Genomic DNA, 22,111 nt, shown 5'->3' with positions numbered 1-22,111 from the left:
GTGCAAAACTGTCTTGTGGACAAATAAACACAAAAGCCATTATCTGAGTATGGCTCGGCTTAAAGCTAGTGATTTACTTGTTATCATAATTTCAGCATACCTGACTGTCCTCAACCCAATAAAGCATCTTAGAAAAGCCTTTATTGTCATTGTATTTATACAACAATCAAAATGTTGTTGTATAAATACAAAGACAATAAAGGCTTTTCTATTCTTTGGGATGAAGATTGAACCGACAGGAACAGATTCTGTCGGTTCTGAGGAAAATAGAGGTCTGAGCACATGCTAGCTGTGTGTATCTAATAAACTAGCCAGTGTGTATGTATAATTTTCAATAAACCCCTCGATTATATACTATTAATTCTACTAATAACTACTTGCTGTCATATGTATTTGTTTTATCCTTCTATCACCTAAAATAAAATGGGAAACATTTTCTTTCTTTATTAAAATCTTTAATCTCATTATTATTGCATGATAGAATTGAATGTTTTTCTCTCTGGCACATACTAGTTAAATGAAACACAGGTGCTGCTCACACGGTTTTGAAACTGTGTTGATGGAAGTTGTGGTGAAAGTGTTCATGGTTTTCTAATGAAGGTAGTGATGTTACTTGGAAACATGGTGAGACTGTTTAACCACAGTTGGATTGACAGATAATTAATCTTATGCATTAGACAGTATTTATTTCACTCTAGACAAAGTTTTATTTAAATTGTCGAACATGCTCCCAAACAGTTGGTCCAAGTCAATTTGTAGCTTACCTTTTTACACAGGATAGAGAACATGCTGGGCAATTATCTCAACAAACAGAGGATTAAAGCAAGGTGGACACGTGACATGGGGTTAGATTTCTTACTTTCTGAAACCGCACACCCCATTACATCTTCATCTCTCTGCCCATGCTGAACAAAGACCTAAACAACTTCAGTTACAACAGTTGACAGTTTAATGGTGTAGAAATGTTCCTTGTTTTCAGTGCTTTTATGTCTGTCCTTTGCTTAGGTAAGTATTCCACACATAATGTAAATGTGACATTGACAGCTGTGATCACAAGCTAAAGTTAGATTTTTTTCTCTGGTCAACAGCTGTAGATGGAGACCAGTTGTTCCAGGACCCAAAGTCATGGATAAGCAAAGAGGGTGTTAGTGTCTCCTTCAGCTGCAGAGGCACTGAGCAGTGTGGTGGTTCTTATGTCTACTGGTACCAGGAAAGAGCAGGGGAGCCTTTTGTTCTGATTCTAGTTATTTATAAAAGTAATGGCATTTATTCACATTTCGGTCATCCTCAAATAGATGACTTCTCAGTCTTGAAAAGGGAGAACAACTATGAGTTGAAGATAAAGTCAGTTAAACGGTCCCACTCTGCCACCTACTACTGTGCCTGCTGGAAGAGTGGTAGGCTCCACAGTGACAACTGTCTCTGATACCTTGTTCAAAAACTGTCTGGCCTTCATCTAGATAGATTTGATTTCTGAGCGGTCTCAGTCATGCGGGGTTGTTTCCAAAACTCTCCCCAGTTATGAGTATACAACAGCCAGCTACCCAACAAAGTTCCACAACCCTCACACATATAGAAGGCTGGTGGATAATAATGCAATCCTCCAAGTACAGCCAATTCCAACATCATGGGTTGGTACCAACCTGACCCACTCTTTCTCAACCTTTTAATGCATTAAAAAAATTAAAAAATTATATATATATATGACTTGGAAGGAGAATGTTAAGGGTGATCAACTGGAATTTCAGTTATGTCGAGTACATTGTACACACAGTGTACATTTTGAAAGATGTGACGGGTGAATTTCACAAACGTGTAGACAAACTTAAACTGTCATGTATAACTCTACATAGCAGAACAAAGCCAGAAGCTGCCTCAGTCTGGCTGAGAAGTTCAAATGTGATGGTGTGGGATTACTAGAGCTATGCAGACTCCCTTTTATAGAGTGGTACACTTACAAGTGAAGTGACAGCAATGACTTTGTAGAGGATACATATAAAATTGTCTCAAATTAAATGGAATAATGGAAAACATCTTGTAAGTGGAATAATCATACATTTAGCAAGGCCGTATCAGGCCCAATTATTTCTTATGTGGTGTAACAATGTTTACCTATGTTTATGTATGTAGAAATATGTATGTACGCAGTTTACCTTTGCATTAAATGGTGCTAGTTTATACACAAGATATTTACAACGTTGGAATATTGAATAACCACGCCTATGCCCCTTACTGCATCCAACAGCCAACTTAAAGGTATGGAGCATTTCACTGTGAACTACGTCTTTGGTCCTGGCACTAGACTTTACGTTACTGGTAAGATATTATTATTTGTATTATCAAGTTTACATTATCATTTAATGTATCTTTCTATGTGGTAATGTTTGTAAAACATTGCATGTTACCAGACAAAGGAACATTTAAAACATTTAATTGATACTCTTTTTCAGTTGTTGTACTTGAGACCTTAAATTCCCGCAATCAATGAAATAATGTCTAGATACAGTATTTTGACATCTTCACACTTGTGTTTATTAAGTAATTTTAAGGACAGTGATTTTAAGTAAAATGTTTTTCATGAGTGAAGCCATCATATCTTTAATTATTATGATCATCAAGTGTTTCCCATAGCCCAGAACGCTAACAAGAATGTATTAGGATGAACTTACTTATAATTAAATGATATTGCATGCAGTTTGTTCTTATGTACATACAGACGCTGTAATGATATTTGGTAATACAATTTAAAATGCAGCAAAGGACATTTTTTATTTTCAGGCACAGTTCAAAATCTACATTGTGTAAAAGACTCAAACAATCTGCAGTAAACTTAATATGTTCTGCACATTTTCATTTCACACACTCAATGATGATTTAGAGTGGTCGTATTTTCTTTTTTTCATTTATCTTACCATCAGACAACAATGTAAAAGAACCACAAGTGACAGCCTATCAAGCTCCCAAGAACCAAACTAATAAGAAGACAACCCTGCTGTGTCAAGCCAGTGACATGTTCCCCGACTTGGTGACATTTTCATGGAAAATGGAGAGAGAAGACGGCCGGCTGGTGGAGGTGCCTGAAGCTGAGAGAGAAGAGCTGGAGCAGAGGGAGGACGGGAGAGTGACTAGTATGATTATCATCAAGAACGAAGAGGTTGAATCTAAAAAGTACTGCTGTACTGTAAAGCATGAAGTGGCTGTTGCTGACATCACAAAAAGTAAACAAAGAACATTTATTTTCATTCAGTTCATACACTTATTTTCCTATCTCTTGATAGGACAAAAAGTAGGCTCACCAAAGTATATTTATCTATTCCAGTTTATTTCCAATTATATATTTTTATTCTGAAATTACTTTGTCACAGAATTATAATATTGCACTGGCCGATCTATCTCAGATGAATCTTCTTTTACCAAGCCTGCCTCTACACCAAAAATCATACACAAGTCTATCTATATTTTTGATGGTTGAACACATGTAAAGTTCAATTGTAAATTGTTTATAGACAATACATACTTCATGTCTGTATTTTATAGAATATTTTTCATTTAATAATTATGCTTAGATGGGTTGATGTAAAGCGCTATTGGCTTTAATTGCATGGTTAATAAATAAAATAAACATGTTAGAATGCTGTTTATTGAATCATATTTACCAGTAGATTTAATATGCTTTCGTTTCTTTAAGAGTACGCAATTCATCATTACCATCACATTAATCTTTATATGTTGCTTTGGGATAAATAGATTGATTGGTCAGTATATGTCAATATGTATGGTGTAATTTAATTTATTTCTTTTCCAGAATTCTTGCAGTCCATGTGCAGTGTGAACCTGGCCTCTCTGGTTTACATAGTGATGATAGTGAAGAGCTTGGTGTACTGCTGTGGGCTCTCCCTCCTGCTACTTCTCAGGCACAACAAGGGAAGTTGACCACACACCCAGAGAAATGTTCTCTAAACAGGTAGAGAAAAATTGCATTCCTACTACAGCAGATTTGTCCATATCTTGCCTGTTGACATTTGGGATAGGGTGGAAGTGGGACATAGAGAAATGGGTATACACGAATAATTATGCACGTTGAGTAGTCTTCTGGCATTATTTTCCGTTGGAGAAAAATTATGTCCACTTTGTCAGGTGGCATCTGGCGGAGTCTGGAGAAAAATAAATAGTGGGAACAAAGTGCTGGAGGTATTACGAAACAGTCTTGATCATCTAAGTGGACGCATTTGGTTCTTGTCTTAAAATGTTATACTTCTGTATTTTTTAAGAAATATTTAAAAATACATTTTATGGGCTATTATATGTAGACCTATTGATCATATCATTTGTATTTGAAATTTATATTTTTTACTCAAACCAATACAATTTAAAATGCATTTACATTGGGTATCCCATCACCCTATTAATTTACATTACTGCACATCTCAAATGCTGTAAATGATTTAATGTACAATATTTAAATGGTATACATTGTTTGTATATGTCAAAGAAAGTATTAACATTTTAAATAAAGCTCTGTGTTCATTTAGCGGCTCTGCTGTGTTCTTAGACAACCTTCCAACACAGATGTTGATCCGTACTCTGACGTAGATGTAATGGATTTTTAGGTGTGCTGGTGTCACACTATGTTATCTCAAATACATGACATTAAAGCAAATCTATCTATAACATATATATTTATATATATATATATATATATATATATATATATATATATATATATATATATTAGTGCTGTCAAACTATGAAAATATTTAATCGCGATTAATCGCATCAATGTCATAGTTAACTCGCGATTAATCACAATTAATTGCACATTTTTATCTATTCTAAATGTCCCTTGATTTCTTTTGTTTTTTTCAAATGCTCTTTAATGCTCTTTAATGGATGCTGTGCCTATATGTTTCAGCAATAAATTCAGTGTATTAAACTATATACAATGTATCTATTTACATAAGTCTGGTTAAAATACACTAACATAATACAAGAAACACACAGCGCTTACATTAACATTTTTGTTCACCAGCCAATGTGGCTAGTGGTTTTCCAAAATTACTAGCCACTCAGCATTTTCACGAGCCACAATTTTGTTGTTGGGAAATTAAGTTTTATTTGATTAAAGTTGACTACGGTTTGCTACAATTTACTTGAAGAACTAGATTTACAATCCTTTCAAATGTAAATTACCATTGTAAACACCCTAAATCAACACAACATAAAATGTAGGCTATATGTGTCGCCAAATCTTCAGCTCTTTTAAGTGTGTAAAGCTCCTTTTGTATGAAAATATGCAACCGATTAAGACAAAGACAAAAAGAGTAGCGTTAGCTCATTGCATATAACGGGTTGTAAAGATGTATTGAAAATATATGAACTAATGTTAAGGAATATTCAGCTGGGTAGTGGAGAATAATACAAGGTAAAATATCGGACCAGGCTACTTGTAGTTTAATGTAAGTAATGATGCAATCACAACATACACAATGAAAACAACACACCAGGATGTTCGTAGTCTTATACAATGAATCAGATGATGCAACAGCAGTCTCACAGAAACAGAGTCTCAGAATAGAACAAACAAATGCCAAAACCCACAGGTCTTGAGGTAATCCAAGGGAGGGAGGGAGGGAGGGGGGGGGGCCTCCAGGGAAGGGAGTAGATCGCCCCAAGGTCCTGATGGCGTACAGGGAGATGGGAGCTGCGCCTCCAAGGAAAAGGGGGGGGGGGTCGTGTCTCCAGGAGAAGGGGTGAAGCAGGCCAGGGTCGATGATGTTTATGGGGGTAGGTTGGGCAGGGTCTCCAAGTGGAAAGGGTAGTGTGAAAGGGGGGACAGGGACAGGGTCTCCAAGGGGATGCAGGTGGGGCAGGGTCTCCAAGGGGATGCGGGTGGGGTGGGGTCTCCAAGGGGAGGGGTAGTGTGAAAGGGGGGACAGGGGTAGGGTCTCCAAGGGAATGTGACCTCAGAACAGAGTATATCCAAAGGTGGTCAGACCGGCTGATCTGGCCCGTCCTTAAGCAGAGAAGAGTTACTGTCCCAACATTACCTTCTCTCCCAAGTTGACACTTTTACTCCCAAGAGCTGAGAGGCCCTATTGTGCTCACTGCGGTCCCTGAGCATCACAAACTCGCCTCCCAAAACAGTTTGCCTGACATCGGAGTTCTTGCCCACACACCTAAGTTACATTTCAGCACGACCTTACTTGCACAGAAAGCATCCTGTTGCATGATCACATACGTTCTTTATTTAATCAATTGATCACAATTGGATACATGTTTTAGTATAGAGCATTACATAATACATGTGTATGTATATAAGGTAGTGATTGGTATAGCAGCATTGATTAGCAGTATAGTTATCATTCCTTCACACTAACCAGAATTTCTTTTGGTCCAGTTAGATATTTATAAACAACACAATTATTTTAGTCTCTTTATTTTAGGTTTCACTTTCATCACCAGTTTTTCTCTTTTTTGTCTGCCCTCCAGGTTTTCCTATACCTGTTATGTAGCCTACCGCCACATCCTTGCCTTGCACTGAGCAGGGTCCTCAAGTTTTATCAGAAGCCCCACAAGACAAACTTTCGCGCGTCTGTTGCTTAGCAACGAACGTACAGTGGCCGAGACTGTTTAACACTGGGGAAACGATAGTGTTGGTTGAAATGCGTGTCTCACGGTCAATGCGTGAGGCTTGAGAACCCAGCAATGTGTTTATTCTTTTGTTTTGATGTATGAATGTGTATGTACAATTCCACCTGCCAAAGTGGCTAGTAAGAGTGACTGCTTTACATGCCACAGCCAAATTCTACCCGCATTTGGCGGGTGGGCGGGTGCAAATGGCATGCCCTGGAAACACATATAGCTTACCAAGAAAACAATGAATGCCGTACAAAAAATAATGCCCTACAGTGGAACTGATCTATGGCGTCCCCATTCATTTCTATGAAACGTGCTCAGTGGCGCAGTGAAGCAAGCGAGAGTGCGAGACTGGACTCAGCCATCTTTCCACTTCCGTGTCTTCCGGTCTAGCTTTAAAGTGGAACTTAACTGATTTATGAAGTACGGCTCATATAATTTTTAAAATAAAATCACAAAACTTTATCTGACAACTAAAAGAGCAAAATGTTCCATTTGTTAATAAAAACGTGTTAAACTTTACTATTTAACTAATGGGCGCGGCCATCTTTGAATCGTCATGTCTGTGACGTCACGAGAATGGTTAGGTACTGTGACTGCTGCCTGCTAGCAGTTATCAAGATAGACATTGATAGATTTTCAGGGAGAACAGAGGTATAAATGGCTTAAAACAAACCAACTAAAACAAGGTGGAAAGTAGGACCTTACTGGCTGGTTGTACAAACAGATTTTACAAGACATAAGGCATTCACTATCATGTCTTACCCAAGCGGCAACCGGTTTTATGAAAATGGCTTGTATCTATACAGCGCCAAATCCCGCTAGCTGCCCCCTGATTCTGAGTTTGCAGGGATCACTTTACACAAGTGGTATATATTTATAGACCTGTTAAATACGCTAACGTTAATACACAAACTGGCGTTTTTGACATAGCTACGCTAGCTAGCTCTAGCTCCTACATTCACATCTGATTGTAGCCAAAGCTAGCTCTGTTACGTTACGTTTCCTACACTGTAGCAGAGAATGTCTAATATAGAGAGAACTGCCACTCTCTGGAAACTTCCGGGTTCTGAACTGGTTGAAGTTCCATTTGAGGGCGCTAACGAGCGAGTGCAGAATGAATGGAGATCTATGGAGCTATACCCCTCAAATCCACTTTTCTCAGGATATAATTTTTTGTCTAGTAATTTGAATTCTGAATTGGAAAGGGGAGGCAAAAAAAATACACACTGCTGGCTGTTAGATTTTTTGAAAGTCGCCTTTCTGTTCTAAAAAGCTTTTGAAAATGTAATTGACGTCATACACATCGTACGACCAGAGCTACTGCTTTACGGCAAGCTCTGGTCACTTACTTTTTTCTCACAGGGCATCGACAACACAGCTGACAGGTTAGGCTCTTCCTGTCAATACACATGCTAGAAAGAGTTTTGGCTTGCTAATGTTGTTGCTAATGTTGCTAATGCTCTGACATTCTGATTCCGCTTCGGATGCCATCAAGCAAGAGCTCTGGTTGTATCAGTCCTTCACTAACCAATCAGCATTCATTAGCAGAATGCTAGCGTGTTATGGGCAACAACGACTCATCCTGTAAGAAATCAAAAGGACATAAGTACTCGTTCATTCAACTTTCGACCTATAATCCATGTCGAACATGCAAACACTACAATCAAATCGGAGATTTCTTAACGACAATCAGGCAAAAGAGACAACAACATGCACTCGCTCGTGATCACTCCCAGTGGAACTCAGGTGGAACTGCAACCAAATTCGGTACAATGGGGCTTAATAGGGAGTGGCAAGGCTCTCCTTAAACAGGCTCTGACTGTAGTTTGTTTAATTTAGCAGCGAACAAGTTATCAACTCAACCAGTGAGCATGTTTCACACAACTTGAAGGGGCTACTAGTAACTGAAACAGGCTACCAGCTATGTGTAGGGCGCTCCAAACTTATTGTCAGATGCACAGAACAACACAGGGTCAGACCGAGCATAGGTTACACATATGATAAGCTTACATAAAAGGTTTTTTTTCCTCACACAGCATGGGAAAGAGCCTGTGCTCAATGATGAACAATCATTTTGGTGGCCCACCAAACACCCAGGTTATCCAGGTCTGCCTCTTTGATCAGATCGATTCTGTCTGTTGGCATTGTCTGCAGTTACGACAAGTAGCTAGCTACGAGTACATCACCACTCATTGTTGTTCAACTTGTCAGTGTTAACTATATTTACATCTTCAGACAAAAACACATATTCTGCATCATATGGGACAACTGCGGTCCTGCAGGTACATAATTAAGTATTGGTTCGAAAGCATATGCCATAGGATGAACAGGGATAGCTATGATGGGTCTATTTTCTTCCATTTTTAATGCAGTTTAACGGGTTGAAATTGAAAGCAACCATTCTCGTGACGTCAGAAGTATACGTCATTTAAACATGGCGGCGCCCAGTTGTTTTTAAGTACATAATTTACACACTAGAAATGTCGATTATTTATAGAATATGGCATGCAGTTGTATGTTATATTTTTTAAAGTCATTAAATGTATATACTATTATAATATCACTGTGTCTAGTCGCAGTTCAGTTCCACTTTAAACAGTGGCTCTTTTTTTCCCTAGCTCCTAGACCTCGTGCATGCTTGCAACTAGCTGTACACGTCATACTTTGCGACAACCAGTCGGGAGCATAGATTTATATGGTTACGAGCGTGTGGGCATTGCAGTTGCAGAAGCTATGGGCAGAATGGGGTACCAGTCCGATAAGAATCAGACACATGATGCAAACTTAACGGAAATGTATTCTGTCACTGTATAGTATTCCTTTCACTTGTTTTTTAGGCTATATGGCTAAATATAGGACTATTCTAGATGAAACTCATCACATATGTTGCTTTTTTTCTTCATGATATTTACAACGCATTGTATCGGATGAAATAAACTGTTAACATTAAGAGCTCCGTCGTTGTTCTCGCCATGCAAAGAAAGCTTAGTTATTTTGGTAACTGAAATCTTCCATAATGCAGACTTACCATAGCTTACTGTCAACTTTATATTCAAACGAAATGCCACAAAATTCACACTGCCTCGTTGCTTCAAGGCGAGGGGTGGGGGCTTGACCTATCCACCTTATTCCTAGCTCCCATGATCCATTTCCTGAATTATGGCCGCGACTTCCGCAGCCGGCGATTGTCATGGTAACGCTCATAAACATCTCATTGCGGTAAGCTAATTCTGATGCGAAATTAAATGTGGGAACACAGCCTGTTACACCAGAATCTGGACAGTTTGATCATACCTCTGCCTTTTACTATCGAGGGATGGGAGGCCGACCTGAAAAAGTGGGCTCAAATAACGTACAATAGCATATTTAGCTACTTTATTAACGCTGTTGCTACTGACCGTGAAGCGATAAATAACCTGAAAAGCTCTGAGTCTTATCAGTAGCTAGGTACAGTACCTCCACAGCAATCAATTTGGTCGCGTTTTAATAAAGGAGGTGGGACACAACCTTATTTACCTTAAAGTAGACATAGAGCCTAGTCAGAGTCTCAAAGATCACTGGTCCTGGGTTTTAGTTTCATCGTCATCGGTTAAATAGAAACGGTTGGGTGCTCATGTGTAGCTGGACCAGCACACTACTAACCCACAAAAATTCCTATATATGAACACTTGCATCCCACCTTTACTGACAGTACTGCAACTAAATCTGTGGAGGTCTTTCGTAGCCTAAACACAAAGTAGGATGCGGATTTCCTCCGTCGGCTTTTTGTCCACAAAATAAAATGAGTACACATACAAGTGTTTTGGGTGGTCTCTTCAAGGCTAGGTTTTTCAGCTACATTGTTTTGTGGTCATCATCTGTTGGCAGGCGAAGGAAACTGTTCCGTTTGTCACAAGAACAATCCCTTTTCGTTGTGGGTGTGTGTTCAACACACTGTCGTTGAAGCTACAGATTTAGCGTTAGGTAAATCTGGTTGTTAGCTAGTAAAGCCGCGAACAGCGCAACAGGTAGCCTACCAGAGCTCCGCAATGACATTTTATAACAATGATAATAAAAATCAAATTACAGCAAATGTTTAAAAACAAACAATTTTTAGTTAAATTACAGTTGAAATTACTTTCGAAAGAATCACGGTTGACGGCTGGCTGGGACTAACATAGAGATAATAAAGAGGTTAACCCTCTTTATTATGTCTATGGTGACTAACGTATGGCCAGAGCCTGTTTAAGGAGAGCCTTGCCACTCCCTATTAAACCCCATTGTACCGAATTTGGCTGCAGTTCCACCAGAGTTCCGCTGGGGGTGATCGCGAGCGATTGCATGTTGAATGGGAGTCTATGGAGCTAAACGGCTAAATTTGGCTCTTTTGCCTGATTGTCGTTGATAAATCTCAGATTGGATTGTAGTTTTTGCATGTTCAACATGGATTATAGGTCGAAAGTTGAATGAACGAGTACTTATGTCCTTTCTATTTCTTACAGGGTGAGTCGTTTTTGCCCATAACGCGCTAGCATTCTGCTAATGAATGCTGATTGGTTAGTGGAGGACTGATTACGACCAAAGCTCCCGCTTTATGGCATCCGAAGCGGAATCAGAATGTCAAAGCCCGTCCACGGGGAATGTTAAGATGGACTTTTTTTTCCCCAAGTGTTTTTTAACCGCAGCAACTTTTTTGGGGTTGATGGCACTTTTATTTGCCTATAATTTTGTATGTACTGTGAAACATGTACATACTGTTATTCATTGGAAATAAATTGAATTGTTGTGTTATTCTTGTGTTCATAAATACAGGATACATACAATACAATATTGCCACCTTAAAAAAACAAACATCCAATGTCCCGCTCAATAGTGATAAATATCAATACAAATGACAACAATTATAAAATGCCTCGCAGATGTGCAATGTTTAATTGTTCAAATAGTGGAAAAGAGTTGTCCTATTTCTCATTTCCCAAGGACGAAAAAAGGTAGCGTATGTGTTCCTGTGTAATTGCCGATCTAACTGAATTTATGGGGTTCTTGTTGGAGGGAAAGTTTGCTAAATGCCAAGTTGGCTAATGTCCAACTCAGCCAAGTTGCGTGGGCTACCACAGATTCCAATGATACGTGCTGGGAGGGGGGACTCTTCCATTACTGCATAAATGGTTTTGTTAGTATTTTAACTGCGGTAACTAATTCACTGAATCAGCCTCTACAGACTGAATGGGTTTCTTCAGAGTTACCATATAATGTGGCCTAATGACATTGCATATGGAAGTCTACACCATATCACTTAATCCCGAACCAAATTGATTTCTCTTTATCAGATGTTGAACATTGCAATGATTTATTAAAGGGGATTTATTTACAGTTCTGCACCAAATAGAACAGCATATGAAAAGCATGAGAGATAAAGGGGTGCAGGGACAAGGGAGGGAAATTGTAGAGGAGACAGGACTGAGGAAGACACACGAAACCACATTCACAGGTGCTACCCATAACTACAACTAACAAAGAATGAAGGGGTGGGTGTGTATGTGTGTGTTAGGGATAGTGGGAGGGGGTGTCTCAACAGAATGACAACAATATGAACCTAAAATATAACAATTACATCAACATTACAATACTACAATATGAACCTTTTCTACAATATACTATACCACTACACTACAACACATCATCATTGCACTATACTACCAACTACAGCTACAGAATTAGGGTGGTGTGTTTGTAGGGGTTTGGAGGAGTAGCATCAAGGTACAACTGTAGAGAAAAGAAAGGAAGAGGTCTTAGGGGAAATACAGAACTCTGTGCTCTCTAGGAGCTTGATGACTGGTGTGCATACAGTTTATGGAAAATATAACCATGGCGGTTCAAAAACAAAAAGGAACAAACAGCTAGTGAAGAACAAATGTGAAAACAGAAGAAGCTAGCGAAGAAGAGCTAGTGAATAACCAATGTGTGAGAATAGGATAATATTAATTTGTGAGAGAAGAAAAAATACCAAATCTAATTCAAGTTTCCATTTAAGGAGAAGTAGATGGCTCTTAAATATGAGACGGGAGGACCTCGAACTAACCATGTCACATGAGGAGCTAGTACAGGGAGGATATGTGGTGTGTGAACTACACTTCGAGGAATACTTCCTTGTAAAAGTGAGTTGTGTAGTTTAAAGGAAATGACAATCCAATTAAATATAATAAAATAATATCCAATTACTGATACAAATAAATCCAATTACTAATATTCACAATTTTCTTTGTGTCATGTTTTTAAACAGCATAATGTAAAACATGTACTTACCAGCGATGCCATCCCTACATTGGTTGATTGCATCAACCCCCTGCCACCTTCTGACTCTCCTCCTCTAAAAAAGCTGAAAACAAGTCAAGGTAAGAATGACAATTGAGGACAAGACATGACATTTACAGGAACATATCCATTACATTTAATTTACAGGAACATTAAATTAAATGAATTAACATTAAATGATCCATTGAGATTCATTGACTGTTTTAATCCTCCAAAAGCTGAGAGAAGGCAGTCTGAGGAGCAGGTAGAAGAGAGGGACATTCTAGAGACAGACAAAACAAACTGTGGAGACACCTGTGAGGGAAAGAGAAGGAGCAGTAGCAGAAGGGAAAGAGGAAATAAAGAAAGGGGGACCAGAAAGAATAGAAAACAACACAATTGAAGGGACAAAAGATCAGGCTCAGGTGACCATTCCCCTAAGCAGCCTTCAACAAAAGGTCAAGGTTTATTCAATTTCTAGATTGTGACTAGCATTTTCACAGAATCAAATAAAAGATGCACTTTGTTATTACAGAGAATTGCAGAACTAGAGGCAACGGTTGCACGGCTGAAAAAAAGAAGGAAGCCGGCTACTAAGTCTAAACAACCCAAGTAATGGAATTGTAAGTCTGTGCACCACACGTAGGGCTAGCGTGACGTAACATGAATACAAAGAAAAGTTTAGTTTAACCCCTAGACAAATTCAAGCTGTTACCTCCCATTCTGTAACACTGCATTTGGAATAAAATATCTTTGTTTTTACAAAATCTTTCAATCTTAACACCTACATCTTGTTCTTCCGTAGTCCTCATAAAATTCTGGAACAGATGCTGCAGAGCTGTCCTGAAGGCTGCCAGAACTTCATTAAGGCACAACTGTCAGAGGCTGGGATAAGGGGAGAGGAAGGAGGTTTAGCCAACCTCTGAAATACCTGGGGCTGCAGATACTACACAGCAGCCCCAAGGCTTATAGATACCTGAGAAGCATGTTTGCTCTACCTTCCAGAACCACAATCCGCAAATACATTACAGGACCTGTGGGATACTTCTCGGTAAATACTAATGTAACATAGACTTCTTTACATTACCCAGCTTCACAATTTCAAAACATACATGAAACTGTTCCTTTAACTTGCTTGTTCCAACAGCCAGGCTTCCTGCAAGGAATCTTTTCCCAAATGGGAGTGATCACCTCCACCATGACCCCTGCAGAAAGAATGTGCACTCTTGTTTTAGATGAGATGGCCATCAAGAGGCAATTTGACTATGACAGGAGACATGATGCCATTTATGGTGTGTCTCCATCAGGCCATGCTGCAAAGCAGGCAATGGTCATCATGGTTAGGGGAATTTGGGGGAAGTGGAAACAGGCAAGCCACCAACAACACATTGTTTTGTTGTTCTGACCAACAAGATGTATTTATTTTTGTTCTGTATATTAAACACACTTACCAAAAACGTTCTCCTTCAACAGGCCATAGGCTGTTTCTTCTCCCCCAGTTCCATGCCAGCCGTGGAAATTGCCAGCAGCATTAGGGATGCCATTGGGAACTTAGAACACATAGGGCTGACAGTATGTACTGCTGACTTTTGAACAGCAACATTAACAAAGTACAATTACACTCAAACCATGTATTGAAACAATGTATTTACCCATTTCCAAGGTGCAGGCAGTAATATGTGACCATGCAACAACTAACATTGGTGGTGGTGAGGATTCCCACTGCATTTTGGTGGGGGTTCAGAGGGTTCCTGTGGTGTTCGATGTCCCTCACCTGGTGAAGTCCATCAAGAACTACTTCTTTAAGTAGTAACTTCACAAACATTTAACCTACCTACTAAGTTCCACCTACTAACTACAACCTACCTACATACCTACAATTACCCTACTTGCAGTTTCCCAGTCTCTGGGCTTACCATGAATGAACATATTCCTTACTCTTTTATTAGGTCTGCCAAGGATTCAAACCCCTGGAGACGACCCCTTGGTACAGGAAGCCAGGAAAAGGAGAACTTCCTTGTCGACTGCCTAAGTTGGGTGGCAGGCTGGCAGTTCAGGTCAGTCATTACTAAAAGCCTAAGTGAACAACCAAGCTTCAGCAAATTAAATAAACAAAGAAACAAACAGGTGAAGCACAGACTAACATGACACCAACATGACATTTTTGTTATAGCATGCCAGAATGGTATGTGTCTCTCTATTAAGAGCATATTGCTGGTCCACAAGAGGTGCACAGATGCTGGTATGAAGTATATGTGCACCTCAAAACTGAATCAAGACTGTATTGAGGTAATGCAACAGACTACAACTGACAAGCCATAAAAAACATGTATTGGTAGTTTTTGTGACCTGTTGCGTTGGAAATCCCTAACCTAATCAAAATCCTAGACAGCTTACTTTATCCCCCTTTTTTTGGTGTAGAATCTCTTCTCCATGGTCCGGGGCAGAGGTGGGCACAAGTACAACCCCAGTGCGCGGGAGTTCACTGCTGCTCTCAGGGGACTGAGTGTGTCCAACATCCTCCCTGCCCTCTCTTCGGTCACATCCAATTGTGAGGTGGATGATGGAGTCACACTTCTGACTACCTCATCAGATGGGGCAACTCCCGCGACCTCAGCAACAACAGGTCCGCTGATGCTTCTGACCCCCTCACTGGCCCTGCCTCCACCTACAACTGCAGAACCAATGGATGTGGAACTGGTGTCAGATATTGTGGAAGACAAGGTTATCTGCACAACACAAAACAGCATAAAGACACATCTACAGTCATAAGTAACATAACACATTATCTTAGCAATGTAACATAGTATTTCCCTTACTCTGTAGACTGTTGGTGATTGCATCCAGGAGGAGAGCCTCTTCTATGTTGCTGGCTGGGTCGTCCAGATCCTTCAGCAGGAGGAAACAGTGAGGGCATGTCTTCACTGTGTAGTCCTGCTGTTGGGTCCAACCCATGAGGACCACAGCTACGCTGGAGGCAAAAAGCACCCTTTCCTGGCGGCCAAAAAGTACACTCCCGGCGCCAACCTGATGAGGCCGTCAGAGGAGTTCTATGCGTGCATCCAGCTATTGGAGGAAGAATTCAAAAAGAACATTGACAACTTCTGGCCTCACACCAACAAGTTTGAGATGACTCTAGGGAGGTTGGGGGCTTTTAATAGCCTCCTCAGCACCCATCCAAAACATGCCAGCCTCATGGAGTCAATCTCAATCAAAAGGTTTGTCATGTGCAGGCTTGGGGCAGAAATAAGGGTGAGGAACATGGTTTTGAGCTATGGAGAAAATAAATCAACAGCTGACAGGAAACTGTCTACATTTACAGTTTGATGGTCTGTGGAGTAACATTTGATAAGTGTTTCATTGGAATTAAAAGTGACAAAGATACCAAATAGAACGTGAGCCAGACCAAGGGATATTTTATGATGTTCTGCCATGGGTACAATACTTGTTTGTCACAGTATGCATTATGCATTTATACCCAGCTGGTGACTTGTCTTAAGGGATTCACGCTCCCCATTTTTAGGCCTGCTCTGGCCTGGTTTTTACATATAAAATAGCATAGCTTATAGAATATGAAAGTAAAAGGGTAAGAGGTTCCTTTGAAATCATATTAATCCATAATCACTTTATTTTACAATATTTTGCACTTTTGTAATTCAAACTCATGTAATACATTCGTAATATCATCCAACTGTATGCGGTCTTTTCTTTTTCCACACTTATTCTCACTAATCTTCAGTAGTTTTATTCGCCCTCTTTCGTGTATTGGCTAGGTACAAAGCTGATAGCCAGCTGATGGTTAGCTGATAGCCAGCCGATAGCTATATGTCGTCGACCCTACCTGACCACAATGACCATTAAAACTAAATTTTTGAGTAAGGAACAAAAGGGTTAAAATGTGCAGTACTCTTCTGTTTCTTACTCAATATTGTTGGCTCTTGGAAGCTACAATAACTCCCTTTAAAATAACGACTGAATACAGTTCCTCTCCTTGTTACGCCTACTCGGAGATTCGGGCCTCGACGCTCCCTCTCTCCTGAATATTAGGGATGCGTAAAGACGCGCACCTGTGTACCCGTTTGTCCTCGGCTGTTGCCAATTATGTTTATGTATTTAAGGAGTGACTTTGTGTTTGTCATTTGTCGGTTATTGTCACGTTTTATGTTCAGAGAGCATGTTAGTCTTCTCTTCTGAGCTCTGCTGGATGTGAGCGTAAATTTTGTTGTTCTGCATGACGAATTGGCTACTTGAGTTAAGTGCTGTTTTGTTTTTGCCGATGGACATTCCATTAAACTACAACCTCCTGCATCATACACCTCCTGTTTTTTTCGTTCGACTGAACTACACGGTGACACTCCTGCGCTGAACCTCTTTCTCCAGCAGGAACAGTTCACTTGGATTGGAGCAGCTGGCCGGGGCAGCTAGCGAGAGATGGTGTCATGCAAAGTAGCTATCTGAAATGTTTTCGAGGGAAACGTGAGCAGTCGTGCTACTTTTCTTGAAAAATAAAGAAAAGAAAAGCTTAGTAATAATACTTAAATGGCTCTGGGCGCACCTATACAAACAATTAAGATTTTGCCAACTTAAGGACTGCTGGCTGTGTATGGATTTCAAAATAAAATCTGTCCTACATGATGGAACGTGTAGTGCAGATGGGCCAAGTAACAGTTATAGCATACTGTTGTATGTAGTGGGCATTTGTTTGCCTATTATTTATGGGAGTCGTTTGAGCTACATGGTTGTGTGTAATACATATTTCTAATGAGGAATATTGACATATATATTTCATGCGTTTTATCTGTAGCCTATAAAAGTATGTCCGAATGCTACACATGATGTGGCGTACAACAACGTCACAATGGTGCATAGTCATACTTAGTGAAACATTACAGAGCTATTTCACATTTTTTCTGAACAGGCAGGTGAATATTAACTTGAAGACTATTGTAAGCTTTCTCAGGAGATTTCCTCAGGCTTTTCAGACAATTTTGTGCTTTTTTGGTGAGTAATTCTTATTTACACATTAATGTTTCCCCTATTTATTGTAATCTTACACAAAACATAATTTTATGCTTAATTTAATCCACACTTTTGTTATGCGTTACCGTAAATATCATGGCTGTACAACTAAGAAAATGTCCGTCAGATTCAAAATTCGAATACGTTTAAAGCAAGTTTTGATAATAAATCAATCATTGAAGCTTAATAATAATAAAAATAATGTAATGGCTCTGGTCGGTACCTATACAGACAAGAAAGATGTTGCCAATGTAAAGGACTGCTGGGCTTGTATGGATTTCAAAATCAAATATGTCCTACATGACTGAACGTATAGTGCAGATGGGCGAAGTAACATCGCATAGCGTACGTGTTGTAGTTTGCATAATGGGCATTGTTTGCGTATTATTTATTAGAGTCATCTGAGCTACATGCTTGTGTGTAATTACACATTTCTAATGAAGAATATTGACACGTTTATTTTACGGACATACGTTCTGTATAAAAAGTATGTTTGAATGCTACACATTATGACGTACAAAAACGTCATAATGATGTATATTCATAATTGAATGAAACATCACACAGCTACATTACATTTCTTCTGAACAGGCAGGTGAATAGTAACTTGAAGACTTGTATTACAAGCTTTCTCAGAAGACTTTCACAGGCTCTTCAGACAATTTTGTGCTTTTTGGTGAGTAATTCTTATTTACACATTGATGTTTCCCCTACTTATTGTAATTTTACACGTACAACATAATTTAATTCTAAATTTAATCCACACTTTTGTTATGCAGTTACTGTCAATATCATCACATTAAATACATTTAAAGCATGTTTTGATGCATGTTTTTGTGTGTGTTTTGTTATAACTGACCACACATCAATAAAAAGAGACTCAAGACTCATTCCACAAATGGCCTGTAAATCAAACCTCAACAGCATTGCAGCTACTAAAGTTACAAGTTTTCTCTCTCAATTGCTTCACAGCCAATCATTGTGTGCCGAAACCAAACTCTTCCAGTCAGGTCACAGGACTGGTTAGAGAAATGGACAACGCAGAAATGGTAAGAGCCTAATAATATCAACTTAAATGTCAATGTTTAAACAGCAAACATGGTCAAATATATCTCTGAGTGACTGTGTCTCTAATGTAGGAAGTTGACCATGATGGGACAACTATCCAAGAGGTGGAAACTGATTGGAAAAATCAGGATGATCTTTCACTCCATTCCTTTGATGAGGCAGATTTTCTGGTCAGTAGTTTATGCATAGCGATAGGTGAAAGGGATGACACAGAATTGGTAAGATCCTTATTTTACATAAACCTGAATGGTTAATCATCAAACATGGTCAAATACCTCTGAGTGACTGTGTCTCTAATGTAGGAAGTGGAACGTGGTGGGAACCCTATCCGTCAGACCGTAGATTACGATGACCTCTCTCTACATTCAGTCAGCGAGAGAGATTTTCTGGTCAGTTTGTGCATCAAAAGCATCAAGGTACATTCCATTTTGAAGATAGATTGTGTGAACAATGTTTCCATCTGACTCACAGTCTGATGAGGACCGTGACCGCCAGCAGAATCCACTTCCGGATAAACGTCTGGTATGTGTGTGACAAAAGGTCAATGAACTGGCTTTTTCTGCTTGGGCTGAATCAGCTTTTCCCACATTTAGTCATTTAGCAGACACTCTTATCCAGAGCAACTTACAGTAAGTACAGGGACATTCCCCCGAGCCAAGTAGGGTGAAATGCGTTGCCAAAGGACACAATTTCATTGGGCACGGCTGGTAATCAAACCTCCTGAGTAATAGCCCAATTCCCTAACTGCTCAGCCATCTGACCCACGTGACCTTCCTCCCCATATGGATCTTCATATTTTAACATTTTTCCTCTCCCCTGTTCCTGCACATTGTACTTTACTTTTGGTCTCCCTAGATTCACGTTATGGATTACGAAGCCGAGGGCCTTCTTCCTTCTTCTGTGAGAGCCGAGACCGAACCTTGCGTCTCTAATGATGTGCACCCCCCCATGCTACACGATCAGAAGAGGCGCGACAGGCAGTCCCGTGACACAAGAATCATGAAAAGGTTCCAAAAATCCTTGGTTGCCCTGGAACAGGACCTCATGAAAACAAAGGAGCAGATCCTGGACACCAACGAGTACTTTAAAGAGATGTCTCGTGTGAAGAGCCAGGGACAAGGCCTGATGGGTGCGTCTCTGAAAAGACTTGTTTATAAAGTCAGAGGGAGAAGGCTCCAGAGGATTCAGGCGCAGAAGTATATGCGGGTCAGCAAAGATTTTGATGCGCTGATCCAAGTGGTGATGGAGGACTGCAAAGATGAACTCAATCTGACGGGCCTAGAAAACTGGCAGAGAGAGGTTAAGAAGCTGCGCCTGGCCTGCAGGGCCTGTACTGAGAGTATCCCACCACCTGAGGTGTGTCGTTCCCCACCACAGGTCCAACCGTGTCTGGAAGAGAAGTCCTCCATCCAGCGCGTTGTAAGTAATTAGTACAGACCTACTGTACGTATTCATTTATTCAGCTTTTGTTTGATTCAAGGTATGGCATGGCACTGTTTGTTGATTGTCATCCTACAGAGCCATGGAAATATCCAAGGTCCCACAGGCCAAAAGGTTATGTTTTCTCTTGTGACTCTGTCTCCCCAGGATTTATCTGAGACAGAGATCACTGAGACAGAGATCACTCCTGTGGTCCCCTGCATTGAGGATGCCAAGGAATCCCCCCCTCTGACTCCTCCTACTCCTGAGGCCCTCCTCCCCAAACGGCAGCTTCCCCGGGCATTGACTCCCCTCAACCATGTCACCGTTGGAGTTGTGACTCCTACGTGGCCTAAGACTCTGCCTGCTGTGGGGTATTTACCCCCCCATCGTCTGGCACCAATCACCCACTTGAGCGGTGATGTAAAGAAGCTGCTCCAAGGAGGACTGGAAGGGCTCCAACAGGTGAGTCATCATCATCATAGGCAAATATATGATGATATTCACTGTTAAATACATTTAAGTTAATTAAATACATTGCGGACTAATGAGGCTGGAAAAGAACCGTGATTTCATTGGTTCAATTTTTTCTTAGCTCAGTGATTCATCCATATAAGCTTGTGTTCTGCTTTCAGGGTGTGATGGAGGAGAAGAAGACTGGCAAAGGGGAAAAGAAGAAGCCTGGCAAAAGGGAGAAAACGGCCAAAACCAAGCAGCATGTCAAACCACTGCTTGTGTTGGAAGCCAGTGACAAACAGCCAGAGGAATACTCTGAAACCAATGTGAAGGAGGAGAAAAAGAAAAAGAAGAATGTGGGAAAGAGGTGAGGGCAGATAGCAGAAAGGCTAAATGGAGGGGGTAGTAGAATGTGGGTGAAGACAGTAAGACCCTCAGTGTTAGGATGAGAGAATGCATATAGGTATGACAGATTACATTTTATGTTTTTCTTACGATTGACAGGTTTCTGCTGTGGCTGTCACACAAACTCATATGCGGCTGTTGTTCAGATGTTTAACAAACATCATACATGCTCATGCTCTTTCTCTCTGTCTGTCACTACACATAGATCATGTAAACATACACACATATGACATCACACTCCACCCTTACACACACATTCACTCTCTGTCTCTGACTCTGTCTTTCTTTCTTTCTGTCTCTCTCTCTCTCTCCCTCTCTCTCTCTCTCTCTCTCTCTCTCTCCCTCTCCCTCTCCCTCTCCCTCTCCCTCTCCCTCTCTCTCTCTCTCTCTCTCTCTCTCTCTCTCTCTATATATATATATATCTATATCTATATATCTATATCTATATCTATATATATATATATATATATATAATATCACACACACACACACACACAGAGAGATCATGTAGACATACACACTTATGACATCATCAGTTACACACCAGACTTTGTTTCCATATCACAGATGCTTGACAAAATGTTGTTCTCAATAAAGTTAACATTTTGTGTTTCATTTGGTATTTTTGATGGTTACTACTTGATGATTATTACTGCACTGCTTCAAGTGGGCTTGCTGAAGTGGAGATCGACTAGTGTTTTCTTCTGGGAGTCTGATAAAGGAAAGAATATAAATGAATAGTCACACAGAAAAACTCCTACAAATATTGTTTCAATGTAAACTTGACAAAATGTGTAGTCTAAACTGGACTTTGGGCCATAGTGGACTTGAT

General features: G+C 40.0%; 3 protein-coding genes across 4 annotated transcripts; all 3 read left to right on the top strand.

Moving 5' to 3' along the window:
- Window positions 1-1,422: 1,422 nt before the first annotated feature.
- Window positions 1,423-4,461, top strand: LOC146267796 (uncharacterized). Its single transcript, XM_084710166.1, has 4 exons — window positions 1,423-2,316; window positions 2,919-3,218; window positions 3,806-3,964; window positions 4,138-4,461. Exons 1-3 carry the CDS (start codon window positions 2,223-2,225, stop codon window positions 3,931-3,933), a joined length of 522 nt encoding a protein of 173 aa, XP_084566292.1. The 5' UTR covers window positions 1,423-2,222; the 3' UTR covers window positions 3,934-3,964; window positions 4,138-4,461.
- A 10,400-nt stretch (window positions 4,462-14,861) lies between these two features.
- Window positions 14,862-17,352, top strand: LOC146267795 (uncharacterized). Of its 2 annotated transcripts, XM_084710139.1 has the most exons (4): window positions 14,862-14,969; window positions 15,086-15,201; window positions 15,334-15,636; window positions 15,739-17,352. In XM_084710139.1, exons 2-4 carry the CDS (start codon window positions 15,100-15,102, stop codon window positions 16,237-16,239), a joined length of 906 nt encoding a protein of 301 aa, XP_084566265.1. In that variant the 5' UTR covers window positions 14,862-14,969; window positions 15,086-15,099; the 3' UTR covers window positions 16,240-17,352. The 2 variants fall into 2 exon arrangements, with proteins under 2 accessions (XP_084566265.1, XP_084566266.1); XM_084710140.1 differs by lacking the exon at window positions 15,086-15,201 and having other exon boundaries at window positions 14,867-14,969; window positions 15,739-17,349.
- A 434-nt stretch (window positions 17,353-17,786) lies between these two features.
- Window positions 17,787-21,579, top strand: LOC146267794 (uncharacterized). The gene is made up of 10 exons (XM_084710134.1): window positions 17,787-17,913; window positions 18,523-18,607; window positions 18,904-18,980; window positions 19,071-19,169; window positions 19,302-19,388; window positions 19,471-19,521; window positions 19,855-20,418; window positions 20,587-20,883; window positions 21,054-21,241; window positions 21,379-21,579. Exons 3-10 carry the CDS (start codon window positions 18,963-18,965, stop codon window positions 21,431-21,433), a joined length of 1,359 nt encoding a protein of 452 aa, XP_084566260.1. The 5' UTR covers window positions 17,787-17,913; window positions 18,523-18,607; window positions 18,904-18,962; the 3' UTR covers window positions 21,434-21,579.
- Window positions 21,580-22,111: the final 532 nt, after the last annotated feature.

The sequence above is a fragment of the Hypomesus nipponensis genome, chromosome 11 (genome assembly GCF_054491055.1).
Source record: "Hypomesus nipponensis isolate SF chromosome 11, ASM5449105v1, whole genome shotgun sequence".
NCBI lineage: Eukaryota > Metazoa > Chordata > Actinopteri > Osmeriformes > Osmeridae > Hypomesus > Hypomesus nipponensis.
Note: the sequence above shows the minus strand (reverse complement) of the source record. Positions and strands in the feature narration are given on the sequence as shown.

What these genes read in the sequence shown, in the direction of transcription:
- LOC146267796 (XM_084710166.1), top strand. Translation starts at nt 2,223, where the DNA reads ATGCCCCTTACTGCATCCAACAGCCAACTTAAAGGTATGGAGCATTTC. An exon ending in CACTAGACTTTACGTTACTG is followed by an intron (nt 2,317 to 2,918) that starts GTAAGATATTAT and finishes TCTTACCATCAG; the next exon opens with ACAACAATGTAAAAGAACCA. An exon ending in TGTTGCTGACATCACAAAAA is followed by an intron (nt 3,219 to 3,805) that starts GTAAACAAAGAA and finishes TTTCTTTTCCAG; the next exon opens with AATTCTTGCAGTCCATGTGC.
- LOC146267795 (XM_084710139.1), top strand. Translation starts at nt 15,100, where the DNA reads ATGTGTCTCTCTATTAAGAGCATATTGCTGGTCCACAAGAGGTGCACA. An exon ending in TGAATCAAGACTGTATTGAG is followed by an intron (nt 15,202 to 15,333) that starts GTAATGCAACAG and finishes TTTTTGGTGTAG; the next exon opens with AATCTCTTCTCCATGGTCCG. An exon ending in CAGATATTGTGGAAGACAAG is followed by an intron (nt 15,637 to 15,738) that starts GTTATCTGCACA and finishes CTTACTCTGTAG; the next exon opens with ACTGTTGGTGATTGCATCCA.
- LOC146267794 (XM_084710134.1), top strand. An exon ending in TCAGCGAGAGAGATTTTCTG is followed by an intron (nt 19,389 to 19,470) that starts GTCAGTTTGTGC and finishes TCTGACTCACAG; the next exon opens with TCTGATGAGGACCGTGACCG. An exon ending in GACTGGAAGGGCTCCAACAG is followed by an intron (nt 20,884 to 21,053) that starts GTGAGTCATCAT and finishes TTCTGCTTTCAG; the next exon opens with GGTGTGATGGAGGAGAAGAA.